The sequence below is a fragment of the Prionailurus bengalensis genome, chromosome D3 (genome assembly GCF_016509475.1).
Source record: "Prionailurus bengalensis isolate Pbe53 chromosome D3, Fcat_Pben_1.1_paternal_pri, whole genome shotgun sequence".
NCBI lineage: Eukaryota > Metazoa > Chordata > Mammalia > Carnivora > Felidae > Prionailurus > Prionailurus bengalensis.
The window spans coordinates 10,729,154-10,752,279 of record NC_057356.1 but is presented as its reverse complement, the minus strand read 5'-3'; the positions used below and the strand labels follow the sequence as shown (position 1 = coordinate 10,752,279).

Below are 23,126 nucleotides of genomic sequence, written 5' to 3'. Positions count from 1 at the left end.
GGGCCTTACCGCCGGACGCCGCCGCAGTACCGACAGTCCACGAGGAAAATGCAGCGCAGAGCCCGGGTCACACGCACGTGGGATGTCTGCCGTACCAGCACCACGATGGCCTCGATGAACTGTACCACCAGCACGGAGGTCTGGGGGTGGACGGGCACAGAGCTCCATCAGCTCCTTCCCCAGCCCCCACCTGCACACCACGAACAGAGGGCTGGCAAGATCCTGCCCACTCTGGCCTCGAGAGGCCCTTCCCTTCTCTCCAGCTCTCTCTCAGCAACCCCCCCAGCCCCCCGACATCGAGCAGCCCCTGGACACAAGCCCTCTGGCTGCTGGCACAGATGTAATGGCCCCGGGGGGAATGAAGCCCTGCTCCCAGCAGCTCATCGGCCACTCTGCTTGGCCACATCTGCCCACCCTCTGCCTTCAGCCCTCCCCATTCCCACCGGGAAGGCCCCTGACGTCTGCAGGGCATCCTGATGTGCCATTCCTTGGGCACGTTCTCCTGGACGAGCGTGCATGCTTTTTACATGGCAAAGCGCACTCTGACTCATGCCTACTCACTGCCCAGAAGAGAGGGGTATGTTACTGGTTACTGATCCGCGTGGGCTTGGAGGCCAGACAGACCTGGGTTTGAACCCCAAGCTTTGGGATTTAGATCCCATTCTCGTCTGGCCGGCAGGGTGTAAACTAGGAAGAGTAACACATCTCCCGCAAAGGCTGTTGTGCCGATGCCGGGCACACGCTAGGTGCCAAATCACAGTGGCTCCCGTTAGCATCACCACGACATCCGGGGCGAGGCTCTGCAAGGCTTGGCAAGGACAGGGCCCCAGGGCTGCAGTGCCGAGTGCAGGGCTCGGCCCAGGGGGGATTTGGAATTGAACTGAAGATACAGGCCGGAAGCTGACGTGGGAGAAAACGCCGTTCGGACACGGACACATCACCTTGACCATGGTCCGTCTGTGTCGGATGAAGGTGTGGAGGCCCAGCCACCGCAACTTCATGCAGAGCTCAAAGACAACCACCATCAGGGCGAACAGCTCCAGGGTCGCGTGGACCTGCAACCAGAGGGCAGGAGGAGGTGTAGCCCCACCAGCCCCCTGGCCTCCCGGCGGTCACACCCGGCTACCTTTTCCCCTGAGGTTGCGGACGGTGGGCGGGACCGCAGCCAGGTGCACTGCTCCCCTGGAACCAAGGTGTGGCCCACAGCCCTCCGTGAGCCAATCAGATGGCGCCGCCCCCCCCCCCCCCCCCCCGGAAGGTACCAGTAAGCCCAATCACAGAGAGCATTCACTCCAGCAGGGATCCCACGCAAGACTGGCAATCCAATGCTGCTCCCGAGGCCTCTATGATGCCCGCCGCACACACCCGGGCCTCTCTGTTCTAAATCCACCGGGGGCATCTGCTCTACCAGGATGTTCCCTTCCGGGCTGGCCAAGCGGACACTCACGTAAATGCCGAGCCGGAGCGCGGGGACGGCGGGGGCCTCACACAGGGAGAGCAGCAGCAGGAGCAGGGCCGTGGACAGCTCCATCAGGTAGAAAAGGTGGTTGTGTGCGAAGAGGTAGGCCGCCAGCGCTTTGGCGTTCTTGGGGTGGGTGAAGAACTTGTCATTATTCTCGCCTTCCTGAAGGAACGAGAGCAGTGTGGGCAAACGGGCCTCGAGGAGACACAGCACCAAAGAGGTGCCAGGGGCTGGGGGAGAAGGAGGGCCCTTGGCGGACGAGCGAAGTGTCGAGCCCGGGATGGAAGCCGATGGGAGACCAAAAGTATTGTCTTCACCAAACTGCACCCCGGTCAGGTCCCTCAAGAGACCGGCTTCTTCCTCAGGACCGCCTGGAAGAATCAAAGAATAAAGAGTCCCCGAGAGAACGAGAACAGAGGCGGCACGTGTGAGCCCCTCAGTGGCCAAATTCCGGCTCTCAGAAGCGCCCGTGGGTTGTAAAGGGCCGGGAGGTGGGGGGAGAGGGGAAGCAAATACAGCTGAGTCCTGGCTTCCCTGCTCCTCCCTGGACGATGCGGAGAATGTTTCTTCCCCTTCTTCGACTACCAGTGGGCTACAACACGCATCCTTACTCACAGGACTCCTGTAGGGCACTTGGGATGTCTGGCATACAATAGGCTCCCTGTTGATATTACCTGTTATTATGATTATAAATGATACTAACACTGAGAAAAAAAGGAGCCTGAGACTATATACGTATACATATAGTAAGTATAGTGCTGAGTTGAGAGCACCTGCCTCTTTCACTTCTTGACTCATCTCCTTTCCTAACTCCTCCACAATGACAGGCCTTGCCCTCGTTCCTGAGCTCCGACAGTAATGGGACAGGGGCTGACCTTGACCAAGGTCCCCACCCGGCCAGGCACCAGGCTCAGCCCCTTACCTGAGCCCTGGACACTCCTTTACTCCTGACCACATCCCCTCTCTGGCAGGGGCTTTCATTGTCCCATTTGACAGATGAGAAAATCGCGGCACAGAAGCTTCAGTGGCCCCTGAGCTCACAGAGCCGCACAATCACCAGATTGTGATGAGCCTCCTGCTGATGGCAGGGCCCTGGGGATGGTCCACTTGTGACAAGCAGATGACACCCTAGGGCCAGTGCTGACCCTCCCTGTTAGGGTCAGCCTTCTGGTGGCTGTGGGGAGGAGTCTTCGCTGCCCCCCTGTAATTGGTGGGCACAGCGATAAGGGTCACCCCACCCCATCAGCTCTCCCCCATCAGCACCCCATCCAGCAGCCAAAGCCGGTAATGTTCCGCACGCGTCGTCTTTAGTGCTTCTGAACTAGGGGCAACGCTGCCCCGCCCCCTGCTTCCTCCACCCCATCCCGGCCTGGAGACGTTTGTTCATCACACCTGGGGGTGCTGCTGGCAACCAGCGTGCAAATTCCAAGGATGCCACTAAACATCCTGAGATGCACAGGAGAGGCCCCCGTGCCGAAGAGTTACCCAGCCCCGAACGTCAGCAATGCTGAGTTGAGGGCACCTGCCTCTTTCACTTCCAGCATGAACACTCAGCAGACTCTTCCCACGGGCTTCACTTCCTGGAGGGGAAAGTCGTGGAGCAGGAAGGGACACCCAGGCCCCCTGACCCAGAGCCCTTCTGGAAGCTCTCCAGCTGTCTTGGAATGAGGTCAGACCTTCAACTATTCCAACTATTCGGCTCCTCTGGGACGAGACCACCCTCTCCGTCCTCACAACCCTTATTCCGGGGAGGTGAAACTAACACACCGCAGTGATTCCTGTGGAAGAGGCAGCCAGGCTGGAGGAAGAGCGGCTCTGGGCCCGGAGGGGCACGCTGGGCGTGGAAAGCGTGGAAAGCACTCTGGCCTGGTGGGCTTCCGTGCCACCCCGAGGCCGCTTCAGCTCACCAAGCCTGTGTCAGGACAGCAGGAAAGGCCGGGGATGCGGTCCAGTGCTCACCCAGCACGATGCCTGGCACACACAGGAGGTGTTTAATGGATGTTTGGGAGGATGATCCACGCCTGTAAGAGATCACCTCTCCAGACCCCAGCCCGTCCTGGGACTTCCCAGTAGCTGGGAGGTGGGGAGCTCTGACCTCGGCTGTGGTTTGCAGGGTGGCTTTGAACGAGTCACTTCCCTGAAGCCAGAGACATCACTAGCTTCAATACCAAAAAATAAAGACAAACCACAGACTCAACAGGGGCAGGCCAGACAAAGGGAACAAACATCCCAGCAGGCAGACAGAGGGCAAGCCGGCAAGCCTCACTCGTAGCCCTGTGATCTGTGCAGGGCTGTGGTTTTTACCACCACCGCCATGGCCAGGGAGCGGGGGGGGGGACACACAGGGTGGCCCGGGAAGCTTCTGGTTCGAATTACTAAAAAATGCAATTCTTGGGTAACATCTTCCAATAAGTAGTCAGGTCTGGCTAGAGGGAACCACCAACAAGGGGGGGGTGGGGAGGGGGCGCTCAGGCTTTACCTCCAGGACTTGGAATTGCCAGGAGAGCAGATGAGGTCTCCACCAACAAGGATGGAGGAAAATACTACTCACATCACTGGATTCTGATCCAAACCCCAAGGAGAACACTGGCCTTATTTCCTCACTGCGAGGTGCCAGGACCACAGAGCTCCCGGCTCCCGAGGGTGAGTGAGTTAACAGGTAAAATTGGGGAAGAGAGGAAACCACAGGCCCCAGGTATCTTCAGAGGAGCAAGGGGCCAACTATCCGAGCGTACCCACAGCCTGGTTCAGGGGCCATGCCGCAGCTCAGCGGCAAAGCAGGAAAAAAAGACCATCTGACAACAGCTAAACCCACCCCACACGAAACAGCCGTGAACTACCGTTCAGAGGCGTCTGAGTTCTGCTTGGATTTTTATTAAAAAAAAAAAAAAAGATGCGTTGTTGGTAAACATAATTCAAATAATACACAGGATGACAAGGCAGTAAAAATTCCGTCAGCCAAAGACAATCACCTTTACGAGTTGGATGAACAACTTTCCAGATGGGAATGGGGATCTACGCACATGTGCGTGAGCACACAGGTGTATGCTGCTAGATACGTATATGAACCCGTGTGTGTGTGTGTGTGTGTGTGTGTGTGTGTGTGTCTGGATGCATAAACGTTATGTAAAAATTATCATACTATATTTGCAGTTCTGTGGCCTCTTTTTCCACAACGGGGGCCCATTTTCAAGTGGATACACGTGGCCGGGTAAAGAAATAAAGCAACAATGTATAGCAGAGAAGCACTGTTTGAGGTGAGCTGGATGCGATTTACATCCATGCTCTTTAACTTATTAGCTGGGTGGCCTTGGGCTCCGTTAGCCCCTCTGAGTGTCGTTTGCTTGTCAGTGAACGGGAGATGATCAGACCACCTTGGAGGGTTGTTAGACTGACCAGCAGGTGCCCACTTAAAGGCAGATATTTTCACTACTGATGTTCTCACCTGCTTAAGGAGTGAAGGAATTACCAGACTTCTCAAGTCCCCCAAGCCATCCTAACTCTGTGTTTTGATCCATCCTGTGCTTAGATAGCGTCTATTCAACCTTAAGGTGACAGTGCACAGAGTGACCCTGGGGCACCCTTCCAGATCACCGACAGGCATGCCCGAGCTTGCCAAAATGTCCCGGAAGCATTTCTATTGTTTTCACCTGAACCAAAATGTATCTGGTGAGGAACACAACTTATGTGATGCTGCATAAAACAAGAGAAGCATAAAGGGAGCTGAGCAACTATGAAAGGACTATCCGAATTTAATGAAATCTTTAAAACGCACACACACACGCACACGCACACACACATGCATACTTGCAATGTGAGAGCTGCTTCAAAGAAAAAAGATTAGGGAAAATTATTATTCAAATGAATTTAAGAAAAATTCCACTTCCCCATCTACACTCTTACTCAGTGCACACAGGAAACTGACATTTTACGGTGACAAGAATGGCAAGATTATAGTGACTAATGCTACAGACGGTGAGACAGGCAGTTAAGAGGCAGTCCCCCCTTTGGAGAATATTTGATAACTGTACATCAAGGGCCCTAAAAATGTTGCTTCCTTCCATTAGGTAAATTCCACTTCTTAGAGGCTTTCCTAATAAAATAATCCTGGATCTTAAAGAGAGAGAGAGAGAGAGAAATAGCTCGATGCATGGATTGTCCTTGGATTATAATTTATAATAGGGAAATGCATAATATATAATAAGGGAAGTATAAAAGATGGGAAACTATCCAGCCTTTTCAGGACAGTTTACATAAATTAGGATCCATTTATCAGATATAAAGTCGTTAAAATTTGTTTCTAGGAATTTTCATAAACATAAGAAAAAAGCTTCTGTCACACACTATAAAAAAAGCAGATTATACAACTGTACGTATCACGTGACTTTAAAATTACTTTACAAAACACAGAAAACCCCTGTACTATTCTTTTTTAATAAAATTTTTTAAGTTTATTTATTTTGAAAGAGAGAGATAGCATGAGTGGGATGGGGCAGAGAGAGAGAAGGATAGAGAATCCCAAGCAGGCTCCATGCTGTCAGCACAGAGCCCAACACAAGGCTCGAACTCACAAAACGTGAGATCATGACCTGGGCCAAAATCCGGAGTCGGACGCTTAACCGACCGAGGCACCCAGGCACCCCTTATTCCTAAATAATGTTGACAGTGACTCAGGTGAATGTTTTTGCCACATCCCCTTTGTACCTAAACTTACTGCAGTGGGCATGTATTACTTCTATAAAGAAAGTATTGTTTTTATTGAAAAAAAGAGGGGGGAAAAAAAAAAACAAGAACCAATAAAGAAATAGCAAATGTGAAAGCAACAGCAAATTAGTCAGGAAAGGAATAAAGATCTATCTCTAAGTTCCCATACCAGGCCGACCAACCCCTGCTACAGTATTATGTTATTTCAAGAACTCCCCCTCAAGAACTGACCGTCAGTGCCTGAGAATGGGGAGCGAGGCAGGGAAGGCCAAGGGGACAGACTCAGCGAACCTTGGGGACAGGCAGGGCCACATACTGGGAGTCACAGGAAAGCCCACGCACATCGCCCTCCCTGTCTGGGCACGATCGGGTTGGCTCTCCTCACTGAAACTTGAGACAGGAGCAGGGGCAGGAACCAGAGCCAGAACTGAATTTCTGGGCACGTAGCAGAGGCCCGGGTACCCTACTCGACCAACAGGCACCGAGAACAGATCCTGATCGGAGACGCTCACCTGGAGGTAGATTGCTGCCTCTTGATAGTTGATCTCCCAGTTGTGTCCGGTGGGGCTCGATGGGGGACTCTCACCCCCTGAGCCTAGACTGGGGGCCCGGGAGTCGTGGACGGCATAGCTGCCTCCATCTGCATGGGAAGAAGAGAGTGATTCACTCATGACCCAGGCTCAAAAGGATAAAGACACCATTCACCAGAAGAAAAGGCTCGTACGCTCACACGTATATCCCATTATCTACAAGTCAGCGCTGGATCCCGTGTGATAATAGCAAGAATTAGCATGGCTAGTTAGAAATGTTTTCATTCTCTTGTTAAATGAAAAAGGCAAGTGCAAACGAGCACATATAGTATGCTATCTTTTGTGTAAAGAAGGGAGGAAACAAGAAAACATACAGATATCTCTCTTTACAAAATAAAGAAAGCAGGAAGGATAAATTAGGACTCACAGAAATCAGTGACTTACAAGGGGAGTGGGGAACAGCGTAGAAGTGGTCGCTCCCTTTGCGTGAGTGATCTTTTTGTACGCTTTTGACTTTTGGAAGCACGTTAACGTTCCACTTCGTTAAAAAATAAAAATAATCGGATTTGTTCCCCGGTGCCGGGTCCTCTGTTGCTTTTCCCTGCTGACACCCATGCCCTCTTTGCTTCCAGTAACACTGATCCCCACCTGCCTTTGGAGAACATCCTCTCCCTACTTTCCACCCATTCTTTGTATCTGGCCGACTCCACCCCTGGCTCCCGGGCAGATGACATAAAAAGCGCCTCATCTCCCTGGCCAGAGACTGGTACAGGCAGGGTGCTGTCCCAGGCCCAGCCAGTGAGGGCTGAACTTGGGATCTTTTCCTGGACCACTCAGGAAGGAGGGGCTCTTTCTCTGTTGCTGCAGGTGGCTGAGGAAAGGCTGCCTGAGAAAGGAAGCCGAGAGAGAACAAAAGAATCACAGCGATAACATCAGCTGCCACCCCTAGGATCAAGCTGTGCCTGATATCCACCTCTTAGCGTTTCCAAAATCTGAGCCCATAAAGATCCTTTTATATTTAAGCCTGTCTGAATTGGGTTTGTCAAAACCCTCAAGTGTGTCTACTGATACATGGTAAGCAAAGGCACCAATCGGGGAGATTTACTATCATCTAGGATAAGAGTTCGGTTGCCCACAATTCACACTCAAACTGATCCACCTACAGGAAAATAAAGAACGAAATATGTTTGGATAAGGAGATAGGCAGAGATGACAGGAATCAAATATGTAAAACTCACAAGCCAATCGGAAAGGGCGGGAAACTGGTAGGGTTCCTAGGGCTGCAGGGTCATAACTGGTCCTTTCTGACCTTGCACTGCCAGCCAAGGTCAGCTGGATCCAACAAAGCTCTTCTCCACGCACTTTCAGAAACCATTTTATTTAGATATATTGGACACACAGTAAAAATGCACAATTTGACAGGTTCGGATACATGCACACACTTGTGGAACCATCACTTTCATCAAGACTATACATCCATCGCCCCTTCGTGCCCACCCCGGCCCATCACCCCCAGGCAACCACTGATCTGTTCTGTCACTGTTAGATGAATCTGCGTCTCTTAGAATTTTACACCGATGGAATCATGGAGCACGTATTCTTTTTTGTTTGGCTTCTCTCTCTCAGCATAATTATTCAAAACTCCTCTGTGTTGTATGGTGTGTGGATGGCTCATTCCATTTTTTTTTTTTTTTTTTTTTTTTTGCTGAGCGGTACTCCCTTGTATGGACCTATCGCGGTTTATCCATACACCTGTTGATGGGCACTGAGCTTGCTTCCCGTTTGGGGCTGTTTCAAATGAAGTTGCTATGAACATTCATGTGCAGGACTTCGTAGGGACACATGTTTTCATTTCTTTTGGGTAAACACCTAGGGGTGAAATAGCTAGGTCGTATGTTTAACTTTTTAAGAAACTGCCAACCTGCGGGGTGCCTGGGTGGCGCAGTCGGTTAAGCGTCCGACTTCAGCCAGGTCACGATCTCGCGGTCCGTGAGTTCGAGCCCCGCGTCGGGCTCTGGGCTGATGGCTCAGAGCCTGGAGCCTGTTTCCGATTCTGTGTCTCCCTCTCTCTCTGCCCCTCCCCCGTTCATACTCTGTCTCTCTCTGTCCCAAATAAATAAATAAACGTTGAAAAAAAAATTAAAAAAAAAAAAAAAGAAACTGCCAACCTGCTTTCCAAAATGACTGTACCATTTTACACTCCCACCTGCAGTGCAGGGGGGTCCCGATTTCTCCACGCCCTCACCCACACCTGACACGCTCAGGCATTCTTACTTCTGACCATTCTAAAAACTGTGTGATGGCATTGCTCGGTTTTAATCTCAATGTTTTTACTTTGCATTAGGACTAATATTATTGAGCGTCTTTCCATATGCCTGTTGGCCACATGTACGTCTTCACTGAAGTATCTTCAAATTTTTTACTTGTTTCTTCATTGGGTTATTTTCCTATCTTTGAATTTTGAGAGTTCTTTTATATGTACGCATACATATTCTCTAAACATACGCAAGTCTTTATCTATTATTAATATACTTACTCCAGCTTTTGATTATTTCTTTTGATGAGTGATTAGTGTGGCTTTCTCCACTCTTTTAATCTCTTAGCATCTTTATATTTAAACCATGTTTCTTTTTTTTTAACTTTTAAAAATGCTTATTTATTTATTTATTTTTTTTCAACGTTTATTTATTTTTGGGACAGAGAGAGACAGAGCATGAACGGGGGAGGGGCAGAGAGAGAGGGAGACACAGAATCGGAAACAGGCTCCAGGCTCTGAGCCATCAGCCCAGAGCCCGACGCGGGGCTCGAACTCACGGACTGAGAGATCGTGACCTGGCTGAAGTCGGACGCTCAACCGACTGCGCCACCCAGGCGCCCCAAAATGCTTATTTATTTTTGAGAGGGGGGGGAGAGCAGGGGAGGGGCAGAGAGAGAGGGAGACTGAGGATCTGAAGCAGGCTCTTGCTGACAGTGCAGAACCTGACGTGGGGCTCAAACCCATGAACTGTGAGATCATGACCTGAGCCAAAGTCGGCAGCTTAACCGACTGAGCCACCCAGGAGCTCCTAAACTGTGTTTCTCGTAGGCAGCATACAGTTTGGTCTTGCTTCACCACCCCCCGCCCCCATCTGAAAATCTCTGCCTTTTAATTGGAGAATTTAGGTTACTCACATTTAATGTAACTATCAATATAGTTAGGTTTAAATATATCATCTTTGCTATTTATTTTTATAGTTCTCCCATCTGTTCTTTGTTCTCTTTTTCTGCCTTCTTTTGGATCACTGAGTGTTTATTATGATTCTGTTTTATCTCCTTTGTTGGCTTAGCTGCAAGACTTTCTTTTGTCACTCAGAGGTCACTGTAGGGTTTAGAGTACACGTTTTTAATTTACCGCAATCTACTGTGCCACTTCATGTACAGTACGCGACCTTTAACAGGACACTTCCCTTTCTCCCCTCCCAACCTTCAGGCTTCTGGAAGCGCAAGGGACTTCCCGTTCACAAACTTACTCTGGATCCAGCTTCCTCTCCATCGCTAGGACGTGTAAATAGGACAATCTTTCTGGAAGGAACTGCACCAATGAGGCATCTAAGTAATCAGTGACCACTATTGCAGGCTCCATGCTCCATGCTGATGTAATTTGCACAATCCCAATCTCATCATCATAAATTCTACAACCTGAGGAGGTGAAGCAACTCACCCAAGGTCACACAGCTCTAAGGGGCCGAGTCGGGATTTGACCCGGGGTAGCCTGGCTGCAAAGCAGGTGCATTTAACCACTGTGCTATACTACCACCTTCTAAGAAACAGGAGTCTGGGAGGAAGGACAGCTGCCAATGGTTTCGAACTAGTGACAGCACGCATTTGTTGAGGCTTACTGCATGCCAGAACCTAGGCCGTGGCAGGTTTTATTCTCCAAATATAGCCACAGCACGATCTTTCATCCTACGTGCCCTTCCAGAACCTTTGCCACTTCCCCAGATGGGCGGCGCCCCTGTGTCTGTCCTGAAACCAGGTGAGCCTCTGTGACTGCCTTGACCAGTGTACGATGGAGGACAGAGTGCTGGTGACTTCTGAGGCCAGGTCACAAAAAAGCTTCCGCCTTTTTCTACTGGGACCCTTGCTCCTGGAACCCAAACACCACGTTGTGTGGAAGCCCATGCAGCTGGTGGAGAGGCCCGTGGAGGAGAAGCAAGGCCCCCTGTCCCCAGCCCAGCTGAGTCCCCCACCCCCACCCAGCCAACAGCCTGCACCACCTTGCCAGTCAGGTGAATGAGCCACCTCAAAGCCAGATCCCCGAGCCCCGGACAAGTGCCCAAAGTGACACTGAGTGGCTCAGACATAAGCCCCTCCATCGGGCCCTGCCCAAGCTGCAGACTGCTGCACAGAAGATCTGAAGAGAATATCTGCTCTTAAGGCACTAGGTCCCAGCGACAGATAACCGACGCATGTCTGAGTACTTTATGCCAACTGAGCTGTTTAACTCTCACAACCATCCTACGAAGGAGGTACTACTGTTCTACTTCAGACTCGGGGAAACTAAGGTGCAGGAAGGCTCGGTACCTTCCTGAGGTCGAGCAGCGGCTGGCGGGCAGGGCTGGGATACCAAGCTAGGTGACTAGCTCCTAATCGGTACCCTTCAAGCCGCTCGAGGATGAAAACTACAGCAGCAGGTGCCCTCACTGGATGGAGGTACAAGCAGGAGGCAGGACATCTGGCTGCAGCGTGCACTTGACCACTCTGGTCCTTCTACCCAATGCCGACATTCCCCGCCTCCGATCCCAGTGTCTATTTCTGAAAGAACTAAGCCCGAGGCGGAGACGCAAGGAGGTCCAACCGCCTTCCCGGATGCGCTCACGTGCCTCCCACGTAGAAGCCGCGGGCAGGCCGCTGCGTGGTGCTGTGGTCTCGCGTGCCTGTCGTCCACGACCTTCACGTGCCACGGCAGGAGCCTGTGCCCGCGACACGGCAGTCCTAGGTGAAACGAGTGACGGGGCCCGCGCGGGGTGGGCGGCGACGAGCTCGCACAGACGGCAGCGGACATCAGCGCCACTCCCCCAGCCGGTGCAAGACTCTGGCATCTGCGAGAATCCCCGCCTCGGAGGCCCCCTGTGCGAGCCTCCCCAGCCCCTCCTCTCCCTCGGGGGTCTCAGCGGATGGGTCCAGCTTCCTCCGCCCAGCCGGGAGCTCCCTTAGCCCATTTCTGGTGGGGGAAGGCGCCTGGCCCGCCTCGGTCTCTCCCCTCTGGCCCTCACACTTACACTGCACACTGCTGTGACCAGTCCGCGTTTGGAAACTGCCACAGCGTCCCCCAGCGCAGGCACCTCACTCACACCCACGCCGGCGGGTTTTGCCTGGGAGCGGGTGCCCTGCGGCATCCCGAAGCATCCTGCCTTGGCTGCCATTTTCCCCTCGATGCTGCAAACAGCCCCCCTCCGGTCTCTGAAATCCACAGGGACCGCTGGTAAGACACGCGCTCCTCAGCCACAGATCCCACTGGGCTGGCCGGTGTGTGACAGGAGACATGGCACAGGGCTGCGAAGGGCAGAACAAAGACCGGGGAGGGGAGGCCACAGGGAGGGCCTTTCTGCCAAACAGCGCTGCCCAACGACGCCCTGGGCAGGGGGGTCTTTAACTGTCACGCTTGATTTGCTAAAGTAAGTTAATAAGTGCTAGGCTCTATTGCAGCTGGGTACATCGCTGTTATTTTATCCCAAATAGGATCTGTAACTTGGAAATAGTTTAGTAAAAAAAAAAAATGGTTTTTTGAGACAGAGAGAGAGAGAGAGAGCACGTGCGTGCGTGCACTGGCGCGCCAGTGGGGAGGGGCAGAGAGAGAACCCCAGGCAGGCTCTGGGGTGCCAGCGCAGAGCCCGACTCGGGGCTCGACTCCCACGAACTGTGAGATCGTGACCTGAGTCGAAATCAAGAGTCGGATGCCCAACCAACTGAGCGCCCCCTTGAGTAAAATTATTTTAAATCAACAACTGCGCGGTTCATCCACCTGTCTGTTTGATGGGCGTCCCCAGGGGCGGAGGGCGGTGCTGAGCGCTGGGCCCTGGGCGCTGGGCCCTGGGCGGGGACTGGAGGTACCTGGATGGCCCCGGAGGCAGCAAGTGCCCCATCACCACGGGGCCTCGACAAGAGGTTCCACAGCCAACCCACCCCAAACGTGGGGATGTTTCAACAGAAAGGAGGTTCCTCCGGCGAGTGGCGATTGGGACCAGCTCCCCTCGCGATTCCCAGCATCTATGTATTCACAGGTACATAGACACTCCGAGGGGACAGGCAGGCAGGGGCAGGTGGCCTTAAAAACAACTCAAATTCATGAGCTTCCTGTGAGGCAGAGCCCAGCCGCCTGGACCTGGCTGGTTACCAACAGCCTTCCACAAATACCGCCTGGCTGCACGGATGGGGTCACAGGGTCTTTTAGCACCCAGATTCCTGCCCCTCCTCTGAAGAACCGCAGCCCCACGGACCTACATAGCCCAGGGCTCAGCAACTCCGCTTCTGCCCAAATAACAAACTTAGGCACGTCCAGAGCGGATTCCCTGTGCCAGGCGCCCTTCTGAACGCCTCACATACGTATTAACTTCATCCTCACGACGTGCCATTACTGTCCCCATTTTATGGACAAGGCAACGAACGGAAGTGAGTTTGAGGAGGATTGCTGTGGGGTTTCCCAGCACAGGTTTTTGGATACTTTCTGTTGCTAATCTCAGAAAGAATGACTGTCAGGTCTGGAATGGATGGCAGAGACCACTTAATTCAATGCCCACCTTTCAGAGGCGGGCAACTGGGGAGCCAGGGACGGGGTGGGAGAGCCAAGTCGAGCACTTGGGCTTCCCGGTTCATCTAGAGCCTTCCTCAACACAAACGCTGGTCACTCATCCTTCACCAGAGACATGTGGCGGGTGGCTCCGTGCCCACTGGGCACACGGCTGTGAGACCCATCAAAGAGAAGCGCTGGGCCTCGCGCAGACCGCCATTCCCGTGGGCCGGAGCTCTTAGGATGCCCAGGGGGGCCGGGAGTGACTGACGGACAGGCAGAGGGTCTTGGTAGGGGGTGACAGGAGAATATTTTCCTGGACCTAACGTGCTGAACGGAGCAGCCACACCCATACGAATCCCAGGGCAGGAGGCTCCTCGGGAGTCAGGAGGTTCACCCTTCATACGCCCTTCATTCATTCTGCTGAATGACCCCCAGACACTGGCTGTGCCTGGACCATGAGATCCCACAGCTTACCCCCTGCCACCCCCTGCCATGGCCCGAACCACCTCTTTCTCGGGGAAGCACAACCCCTTCTGCTGACTGGGCTCCCTACTTCCCACCCTGCCCCTGTCTAGTCTCTACACCGAAGAAGTCCTGTGTGTGTGTGTGTGTGTGTGTGTGTGTGTGTGTATTTTAAGTAAACTTTATAGCTCAGTATAACAATAATTCTTTAAAAACCTAAACCAGATGGTATCCCTTCTCTGCCCCAAATAGACCACAGCAGCCAGCTCCCGAGAAAACGCTGAAGTCCTTCCCTGGATTAAAACGGCCTATGAGGCCACGGGTGGCTCAGTTAGTTAAGCATCTGACCCTGGATTTTGGCTCAAGTCACGATCTCACGGTTTGTGAGTTCGAACCCCGAGGTGGGCCCTGTGCTGACAGTGAGGAGCCTGCTTGGGATTCTCTCTCCCCCTCTGCCCCTTGCTCACGCTTCTCTCTCTCAAAAAATAAACTTAAAGAAATAAATAAATCAAAGAAAATGGCCTACGAGACCAAGATCTCTCACCCCACCCACCCTCTCGCTCCTAAGGACCTCTGCACTTCCTGTTCCCTCTGTCCTCCCCAGGCTTCTCGCATCTTTGGAAGTCACATCACTGGCACCCCCCCGTCCTCATGCTGCTCTGGGCTTCTTCCTGGGGCTGCATCGCCACCCGGCAGGGCATTTATTTACTTGTTGGCCTGTTTAGTGCCTGTTTCCCTGCCTGGAATGGCAGCTCCACGAAGACAGGGACTTTGGTCTTGTGGTGTCCCCAGAACCCAGGACAGTGCTGGGCATGATGTATGAGTGCTCAACAAACATATCCGAAGTGAAGTGAAATGATGCTTTTCCTTGAAGATTCCAGGAAGCAGGGTCCCAGGCCAGTGGCTGGAGGGCAGGGCCCAGGAGGAATGCACAGACTAGGCTCCCTCAGGAGGGCAGTGGGGGTGCCTGAGGGTGTTAAGGGGCACCAACTTGATCTCTCGTGTTTCCTAAAAATCATTCTTTTAAGACTTTGCTGGAGAGCCACTATTTTGTATGAGTAATTCAGGGCAGAACCTTAGAAAGAAAGGGAAAAACGGGACTAGCAGAGCCAAGAAAGAAGTCTCCCCTCCAGGGCGGACTTTGTTCTAACCATTCAACCTGGTGCTTGCGCAACACAGAGAACTTGGCTTGCTTACTAGGTCCCCAAAGGCAAAGCCCCACAGCTTGTTTGTGGCGCTTATACTCGGGGAGGGCTGAAAGGCCCTCGGGGCTGCAGGGCTTTTCAAGAAAGCCATGGGGGATTTCACGGAGCCCCCTTCACACCTGGCTCCAAGGGCTGGGCAGCACATTTAGAGATTATATTAGAGATTACAGAAAGGGCGCAAATGGAAGGCAGGGAGCCTCTGGCTTCTCCTGTTCAGTTTATAAGCAGCCCTCACGCAGAGGGGGCGGCCCTGAGGCCAAGTCCAGAGGGATTTTCAGTGCACCGCACAGCAAATGAGGGCGGGGGGCGGGGGCGGGGTGCTGGGGCACCACGTGGGTCCTAATTCCCTGCTTCCAAATGCTGCTTCCCACTTCCTAGGTTGGAAAAGTGGCCACACAGGGGCGATGGAAATGCTCCAAATCCCAAGTGCTTTATTGCCGCAGCATAAGGCATGCTCAAAGGCTCAGCAGCTTCCGAGAGCGGCAGGACAATTATCGTCCATAAAGGAGAGGAAGGCAGGGGTGCAGGGGGCAGGTGAGCAGCGACAGAGTTGAGGAGGCAGCCTAGCCCGGGGACGCAACTGTGGGCCTATAGTTCCAACAGTGGGGTATCTGGGGGCACAAGGACCTGCTTGCTGGGGAACAGACACCCCAGTGGGCTTCCTTAGGAAACCGGGAACTGAGAGGTGGTGCAGGGACTCCTAGTTGCCCTGACTGGTCACCGGGGCACGAAGTGCCAGGGATAACGTGTTCCCACGTCCTGGTTAAAGCCTACACATCGCGCCCACTGGGTCTGCCGCGGATCGCCTGCCTGGGGAGCCTCAGGCCCCGGTGGCTGTAAGCAGCCAGCTGCCCTGGCCACCTACTCCTGCCCACCCGGGCCGAATCTGCCCCCACGCCTCCAGGTGAATGGCTGGTGCTCCCGTGAGTGCCCTCTGCACGAGGAGAGTCCTGGATAACCAAGCAGTCAGGGGGCCTCTCACCACAACACCCCAGGTCCAGCCCAGTCCCGGGGGCCGGGATGGCCTCTCACACGGAGGATTATTAGAGACCTCACGAGAATCAACACGTGAGACCTCAGTCTTGGGCACTGGCCTCACCCGGAGCACGGTGGGCTCTTCCTGGAGAGGTGGAAAGGCAAGGTCAAGGCATACCGAAAGGGCCCAGCTGGTGGAGACGAGATGACCTCACCACGGGGCTGTCGGGAATCTGGCCCTCTACCACCTCCTCCAGGAAGGCGGTGGCTGGCCCTCGCCTCTGCATGTCTGCTTTCCTGGGAGGCGGCTGGGCTGGAAGCGGGAGGGAAGAAGGGGAAAGACACGCAGCAGGTGCAGGAGGATGGGAGGAGCCTCCACCCTGCCCAGGCCCTCCCAGCAGGCCAGCTTCTCCGTTGGCCCCCAGGAGGTTTTTAGAAGGGCCGGAGGAAGCTGGCCAGGAACATTCTTGGCAAAACCAAGAAGGTCCCATTCTGTGCCTCCGGGGAAAGTTCCCCGAAGGGAAACATTTCGTCCCACACTTCTGCTGCCCTGGGCAGAGAGCTCTCATGCGGAAACCAGGAGGGCGGGCGGCAGCCTCTTCAGGCCAGCAGACCTCAGCCACGGAAGATTTATGCAACACCTGACCCTTAACTACCCTCCCTGAACCTTGGCAATCAGCCCCAGGGAGGTGAACAGAAAATCACTGGCAGGAGGAGGGGAAGGAGCTGAAAGAAAAGGCCCAACGGGCAGGCATTAGGATACGAAACACCAGTAACAAAAAACTGACTCCAAGTAGGAGCGAAGTTCCCCATACAGAGGACAGGCCGACAAGCGAGGATATGACCTGTTTGCACAGATGGTAACGCTTCCTCCACGCTGATGTAACAGGGCCCAGACGCTCCCTGCAAAACAGCTGGCTGCTTTGCATGCAGCCTCTGAAACGACCCTGCGGGGAATCCAAGGTTTCCGTTCGCTGGAGCACAGCGTGCGGCAGCATCCTGGTGGTGCCGGGTAAATAGAAACAGTTTCCATATGCCGCCATAAAGCTGCACCAGGGAGGAGACGGAAGGAGCCCGCAGGAGGGGAGGGCTTCTATGTCCCAACCCCCACCCAGCAAGGGCAGGGTCGGCACAGGCGGGGCGAAGCCACTGCGACCTTCCTCTGGGGCCTAGACAAAGAGGTCGCCTCTGAGCTCCTGGACGGGAGAGGATGCCAGGCCGTGACCGCTTCCGGGCAGGTTTATACGGGGGAGGGACTCCAGCCCCATTCAATCCTTGCTCCTGTCCCCCCTCCTCTTACATGTCCACAACCTCGCCCGTTCTCAAACACACACACCGTCCGCATCCTCTTCGAGATAAAACACCCAGGTTCACTCCCGACGGTGCCCCTCCCCTCCCCCGGTTCACCATCGGAGTCCCCGGAGCCTCAGTTTCTTCAGCCATTAGCTGGGACTGGGGCCAACCGAGCTCCGGGCATCACAGAGACAAATGTGAATACCCACAGAGCACCCGGAGCCCTCCGGAAACCGGTGCCCGCCAGAATGAACAACGAGCAATCGCCCGACCGTTCGCCAGTTGTCGCTGAGAGCCCCACTCCATGGGAAAAAGCTCGAAGAGAAGAGGAAAATAAACCAGAGTGACACTGATGAGTTTTCCGGGCGTAGCGCTGCCACCCGGCTTCTGCGCTGGCTGGCTCTTCAAAGCCCCCCAGATAAAAATTGAGCAAAAGGCCCGATGCTGCAAGAAAGCAGAGTGCACATCTCCTTTGCTCAGGGCTTCCCTTTCTGCTGACTGGCTGCAAGATGGCGTGGGGAGGCAGACCCATGTTGCAGCGCACGCTAGTCGGGACTGCAAACCCGGGCAGGGCCCCGGGCAGATAGACCGACTCCGGAAAGGCAAGAGCTGGCACAGAGCCAGCCTAGCTGAATCACTGGCCTCAAGCCCGAAACCCGTCCTGCCAAAGGCTCAGGCCAGAGGAGGAAAGGGAAAACAAAAGGCTCAACTAGGCCAGTACTATGGGTCATGCACTGTTCTAGAAGGAGAGACCCTGGTTTGGAAGAGGCCAGGGTAATGCCCTGTGCTACCTCTAACTTTGTTTCCGGCCAGCTGACAGGGACCTAAGGGATTCCCTGTAATACATGAGCTCAGCACAGAAGGGCCTTGAACTCGCAGGGGAAATGGCTAGAGGGTTGAGAGCAGTGGCTGGGAAACTGAGTGCCTCTTAATGCTTTAGGGTAGTGATCACCACCCCAGGTGCCCACCCTCAACTGGCTACACAGGGCCCCTGGCATCCTGAGGTTGCAAACACGACCTTGACCGCAACTCTCCAGGCTTCATACGTCATGTCGTGATTTGGGGGAGAACGAGGGAGGGTGAAACCTTAAAAGGCTGGCCTTCTTGATACAAACAACTATGGTTTAATTGAAGGACACATTTATGCAGCACCTACTGTATACCAGGCATGGTGCCAGGCGTTGGATTCGAAAAAGTCAAACCCTGTACTTTGTCCTCATGAGGCCCACAATCAGGAGGCAAAAGAAGGAAAGTGATCCTGTGCAATAAAGCCATTTCTTACAACAGCCTAGAAAAGGATGTCACAGCTACCTTCCACGGGGGCTAGTGGGGAGAGGCGGGGGCGGGGGGATTCAGGGGTGATGTCTGGGCCACTTCTGAAGGATGAAGGATGAAGGAGGTTCACAAGGTGGATGGGGGTGTGGTGAGGGGAACACTCCAGAAACAGGAAAGGTCATGCATAAAGCTCAGAGAAGCAAACAGCAGGGCGTGTCTGGGAGACCGCAGAGGGTTCAGGGATCCTGAGGCTGACACGGGCAGAGACAAGGCGGGAGCCGCGCGAGGGCTGTCCGCCACATTAGGGAGACGGGACCTGAGCCCCCGGGTTCCAAAGGGAAGCACTCTGACCAGGTGCACCAACCAGAAGTCCGCGGGGAAGCAGTTGTCTTGGACAGCACCATAACCCCATCTACAAACCAGTGCACGAAACTCCAAGTTCGCTCTCCCAGGGGAGCACAGTGAGCGCACCTGTGTAGGGCAGGTGCCTGGCCAGGAGGCACCAAGCTCACTTCCACCGTCGAAGGCTCCTCACCACCCTGGTCTCGCGACTCCTGCACATCCCCCGCCACTCCTCCTGCCAAGGCAGAGAGAGAACTGTGGCTGCCGGACGCCCGCAGGTAATCTCTTGGTGAGGCAGGATGGCATTTCTCCTCCCTCCGTCCGTGAACTTCAAGACTCGGCTTGCAATTCTACTCCCTGCCCCTGTGTCACTGGCTTCATTGAAACGAAGGGCTTTCGCCGGAACGGATCACTCACCGAAAAGTACTTACTGAGCACCTACCATGCACAAAGTGCTTCAGGTGCCTTGAAAAGAAATGCTGTAAGGTCTGTGCACACGTCAAAGGCCCCTCGCTTCACACACACACACACACACACACACAGTCTGCAAGCCCCACTGTTTACCCAACGAGGAGTGCAGCACCTGTGCGAACATCTGTCCCGCATTCACTCGGAAGCATCAGAAATGCTAATTGTGAACTGCACAGGGACAGGGAAGGAGCTGTGGAAGAACAAATGGGGATGAGAGGCATTTTTCACTGCACGCTGGCACCCCCGGAGCCCCTGCAAGAGGCCAACAGACAAGTGGCGCGCGGGGGACGAGTCTGGCTGTGAGACCCACTCTCCGCGTCAGCTGACGGTCCGCTCAGCACAGATCAGAGGTCTGCACCAGCCCCTGCCCGGGAGCACCCAGGGGGCTGGCTGGACCCGGCCTGCACGAACCCTGGCCTCACCCCAGCATCTGGATCGTCTGTGGCTGCCGGCGGTTCTGCTCAGAAGAGTGAGGCGGCCGGGGGCACAGGCCCGCTGGGGAGGGGACAGCGGTTGGAAGGCGGCAGCCTGCAGAGAGCTTGAGCCCTGAGGCGTGCCACTGTCCAGGGGCCCGGGCTTGTCTGGCTACTGCTGCTCCCAGAGGACTGTGAGAGCCTGCACCGTCCGTGGGCAGCCCCTGTGCTCAGCCTCTGCTTCCTGTTTTCCTCAGTCTCCCTTCCTGCCACGTGGGGAAGCAGCCAAAAAGAAGCATCACAGACAAACATACAATGGCGGGCATGACACAGTGCATGACACAGTGCATGACACGTGCATGACACAGTCAGTCAAGCGTCCGGCTCTTGGTTTTGGCTCAGGTCACGATCTCACTGTTCACGAGTTCAAGCCCCATGTCGGGCTCTGCGCCGACAGCGCGAAGCCTGCTTGGGATCTCTCTCTCTCTCTCTCTCTCTCTCTCTCTCTCTGCCCCTCCCCTGCTCATGTCCTCCCTCTCTTTCACTCTCTCTCTCAAAATAAATAAAGAAACTTTAAAAGTATATATTAGAAAAAGGAAGAAACATACAAGGGCAACCAAGAAGCCAAGCTAACAGGTAGCAAGAGACAGAGCTGCTTGAATTAAATTATCCCTGCAGCGCGCCCAGGATGGCTGTCAAGGGAGTAAACGTATTATTCCCCCGTTTACCATGGGTACCATGGGTAAGAAAGCGCAAACAAACCAGCTAATGTTCCTTAAGAGGAAGGCAGAGATTTTAATAAGAGAAGACCACGTTCAAGCTCTCAGTCCAGAGTCCTTCAGCTGCCTACTCAGGGCTCAGGAAGGGGCAACATGGCTACTGTGTTGAAACTGAAACCCTGATACTTTATTATGACTCAGGGCTTCCACTCACCGAGTTGGTCCTAGGAGATGTCGTGTGGAATTTCCCACTTAATCTTTACGTCCACCCTGAATGCAGTTATTCTTATCCCCCCTTCTACAGGAGGAGGAGAAAGTGAGGGAGAAAGTGAAGTTCCTCATCGGAGTCTCCAAGGCCACGAGCAGGCGATGCCGGAATTTCAACCCCATCCTTTGCTGTAGACTGAGACGCTCTGAAGAAACAGTAGACGGGACATGTGCCAGCAGATAAGATCGCCCACCCAACACACACACATTTCTAGCGACCTGAGAGTTCTCCAGGCCACCCCCGTCTCCACACTGGTGAGTCTCCGTGTACCTTGGGCCAGTGTTTGATCTCTAAACCGAAACAGCACAAAATAACCTACAATAACACCAAACGGGGCAACTGGCCTGGAGGCGGAGTGGACTTTGGTACCGATCGGATCTGAGCCCTGTCGAGGCGACCAGACTGGCCCCGGGGTGCACCATAAAAGCCGTGATTGCAGACGACAAGGCAAGCCAGCCAAGTGCGAACAGCCGAGCCCGCGAGAAGAGGGCACCCTCGAGAGTCACAGAGAGAAGACATCACGCTTGTCGACGACCACCCACAAGTGAAAGCCAACACATCCGGCTGCTTGGAGGGGCTCCAAGCCATTAGCCTGCACTGAGCACAACCACTCTGCCCGAGCTGATTTTCAGCAAGAGCTAAAGGAATGAAAAAAAAAAATCTTTTTTTAAATAAAAACCCGATCTAACAAAAAGAGAGATTAGCAAGAGAAAAAGGCAGCCTTTTCCTCCTGCTAAAGGTGGGGTGGTGGGGCGAGGTGTGGGAAGGTGGGAGCTGAGCACCCCGGGCCTCCGCGACAATTATGGGACGTGTGGGCTCCTGGAGAACTGGGAAGGTGTTAAGAAGCAGAGACCTAAGGGGCGCCTGGGTGGCTCAGTCGGTTAAGCGTCCGACTTCAGCTCAGGTCACGATCTCACGGTCCGTGAGTTCGAGCCCCGCGTCGGGCTCTGTGCTGACTGCTCAGAGCCTGGAGCCTGTTTCAGATTCTGTGTCTCCCTCTGTCTCTGCCCCTCCCCTGTTCATGCTCTGTCTCTCTCTGTCTCAAAAATAAATAAATAAATGTTTAAAAAAAAAATTTAAAAAAAGCAGAGACCTAACCGTCCAAAAAGCTGGCTATTCCCAGGGGCGGCGGGGGTCGGGCCCTGCCTAGACTATTTCTGGCCTGTCGCATGTGTTTGTGTCCCCTTGTCACCCCAGATGGCTCCAGGAGCCGGTTACACTGTGACCCACGGAGTCACCTGGGGCCTTGGGTGTTCTCCGAACCTGGTGAGTCACTTCCAGATAGGCTACTTGACATCTGTTTATGAAGCGCCCAGAGTATGTGCAGAAAAGACACGGTCTTTGCCTTTGCAAAACTTGTACTACTAGAAAGAGGCACAGTTGTATACATCAGCACCCACAACAACAGCACCCGCCCAGATGTTACACTGAGTCGGGCACTCCGCCTTCCTGCCCGGTCCACCCCAGCCACCTCAAATGGGCATCCGGAGACACTCGAAAGAAATCCACTAACAGGTTAATCCCTGATTGGAAGGAACGTGGTTTATAAAACCCAGCTCGGCACTGGATGACCTAAGGGGTATTAATCATACTACGAAAGGAAGCTTTGCCAAACTCGGCCCTCTTGCCCATATTTTAAATTATCTACTTCACCAAAATCCCATTTTCTCACAATCTTTAGGAATCCATCATGGCACAAAGCAAACCGCGACTCAGTACATAAGACATTAATCAAACCTATCACATGCAGGTGCTGGGGAGGGAGCGGGCTTCTGGGCGCAGGGAGCAGAGAATGAGGTGCACACAGCATATTCAGAGAATGAGAGGGTGTGGACAGGCGGCCACTACCCTAACCGATTAGGGAGGCTTGCGGAAGGCCGTGTGGAAGAATGGGACAAAGGTCTTCAGCCGATGGAAAGCTGGAGTGGGGAGAGGTCAGAAGCAAGAGACAGCAGCCCATGAGAGGTTGGGGAGTGAAAAGTGGTTCAAACAACAAAATGAATGAGACTATATGAGTGGCGCCATGCTGTAAGACTTCTGATCATTGGTTCTGATTTCCGGGGTGGAGGAAAAGAACAGAGGCCAATCAGCCAGCAGTGTAACCGAGACGAAATTTCTCATGGCCTGGAAAGCGCTGGGGCAGCTGCCAGAGGCTGGGGGCCGGCAGGGAAGGTGGGTCAGAGCATCTGCTTTTCAAGGGCTTCGTCTTTCACTTGACCCGAGAACTTGGCCTAC

The 23,126-nt window shown here is 53.9% G+C and overlaps 1 protein-coding gene across 4 annotated transcripts in view; it reads right to left on the bottom strand.

The window, feature by feature from the left end:
* The window catches only part of TPCN1 (two pore segment channel 1), a 63,154-nt gene that overhangs the window by 24,004 nt on the left and 16,024 nt on the right, over positions 1–23,126 (bottom strand). For 2 of the 4 annotated variants that reach the window (XM_043557668.1, XM_043557669.1), the window contains exons 3-6: positions 6,679–6,806; positions 1,448–1,624; positions 942–1,055; positions 10–140 (exon numbers count right to left, since the gene is read on the bottom strand). In XM_043557668.1, coding sequence (XP_043413603.1) covers positions 10–140; positions 942–1,055; positions 1,448–1,624; positions 6,679–6,806 — 550 coding nt within the window. Of the gene's footprint in view, positions 1–9; positions 141–941; positions 1,056–1,447; positions 1,625–6,678; positions 6,807–16,288; positions 21,463–23,126 lie in introns of those variants that run through there. The other 2 variants (XM_043557670.1, XM_043557667.1) reach the window with 2 other exon arrangements.